Raw genomic sequence first — 1,272 nt, 5'->3', positions numbered from 1 at the left:
GGAGAGAAGCCTTACACATGCCAGCAGTGTGGAAAGAGTTTTACACATAGAGGAACCCTTAATGCTCATATGAGAACTCATCCTGGAAAAAACCCTTTCAATTGCACAGTCTGTGGAAAGAGCTTTTCACGAAAAGAGAGTCTTAAGACTCACATGAGAATTCACACTGGAGAGAGGCCGTTCGTATGTGGTCAGTGTGGAAAGAGTTTCAGATGTAAAATAAGCCTTAATTACCACATGAGGATTCACTCAAGAGAGAACAATTTTAAATGTTATCAGTGTGGAATGAGTTTTACAGACAGGAATCACCTTAAGAATCATGTAATAACTCACACCGGAGAGAAGCCTTACATGTGCCATCACTGTGGAAAGAATTGCTCAAACAAAACAAGCCTTGAGGTTCACACAAGGGTTCACACTGGAGAGAGGCCTTTCACCTGCCCTCAGTGTGAGAAGAGTTTCACAGTTAAAGGAAACCTTCAGACTCACATAAGGGTTCACACTGGAGAGAAACCTTTCACGTGTCATCAGTGTGAAAAGAGATTCACATATCAAAAGGACCTGAAACGTCATATGCAATCTCATTCTGGGAAGAAACTGCAGAGTTCTGAGTGTGAAAAGAGATTTAAAAAATTGAGCAATTTAAAAAATTATCTGCACATTCACTCTGGAGGAAGGCAATTTAAGTGCGATCTGTGTAATAAGAACTTTCTTTTGCCATCACACTTAAAGATACATATGAAAAGTCACGCATTTGTGAGACCTTATTTTTGTTCTTTGTGTGGAAAGGGTTTTAAATGGCTCGGCAGTTTGAAATGGCACCAGAAGATATGCATCTGTGCAAAATTAATTTTGATTGTATAGAGGCATTGTTTACAATTTTGATTCACTTAAATACCTCCGAAGAAAAATACTAGACGATTTTGCTACAAAATGCCACAATGTAAATTAAAATTTTTAATAAAAGGCGAGACACTTGAAAATTTGTTGTCCAGGAATTAGAATTACTCTCAGGGGTAAGGGAATAGATTATGAAACTCTTATTAGGCTGAAAAGTGACTGCTTTTTTATATTATTAAATACTTTCAGAAACTATTTGACTAATGTTAAAGGGTTAATTCACCCCAAAATGAAATGTCATTAATTACTCATCCTCATGTCGTTCCAAACTTGTAAGACCTTCGTTAATCTTCGGAACACAAATTACGATATTTTTTTATGAAATCAGACTCAGACCCTGCATAGACAACAACACAACTGTAATGTTCCCAG

The 1,272-nt window shown here is 37.0% G+C and overlaps 1 protein-coding gene across 1 annotated transcript in view; it reads left to right on the top strand.

Annotated features, from left to right (window-relative positions):
* LOC107554738 (gastrula zinc finger protein XlCGF8.2DB-like) overlaps positions 1-969 on the top strand; it is a 5,968-nt gene extending 4,999 nt beyond the window's left edge. Inside the window, exon 2 of the mRNA XM_016237332.1 lies at positions 5-969. Coding sequence (XP_016092818.1) covers positions 5-864 — 860 coding nt within the window. The 3' untranslated portion in view covers positions 865-969. The remainder of the gene's footprint in view (positions 1-4) is intronic.
* The last annotated feature ends 303 nt before the right edge of the window (positions 970-1,272 follow it).

The sequence above is a fragment of the Sinocyclocheilus grahami genome, unplaced genomic scaffold, assembly GCF_001515645.1.
Source record: "Sinocyclocheilus grahami isolate Dianchi unplaced genomic scaffold, SAMN03320097.WGS_v1.1 scaffold512.1, whole genome shotgun sequence".
Lineage (NCBI taxonomy): Eukaryota > Metazoa > Chordata > Actinopteri > Cypriniformes > Cyprinidae > Sinocyclocheilus > Sinocyclocheilus grahami.
Note: the sequence above shows the minus strand (reverse complement) of the source record. Positions and strands in the feature narration are given on the sequence as shown.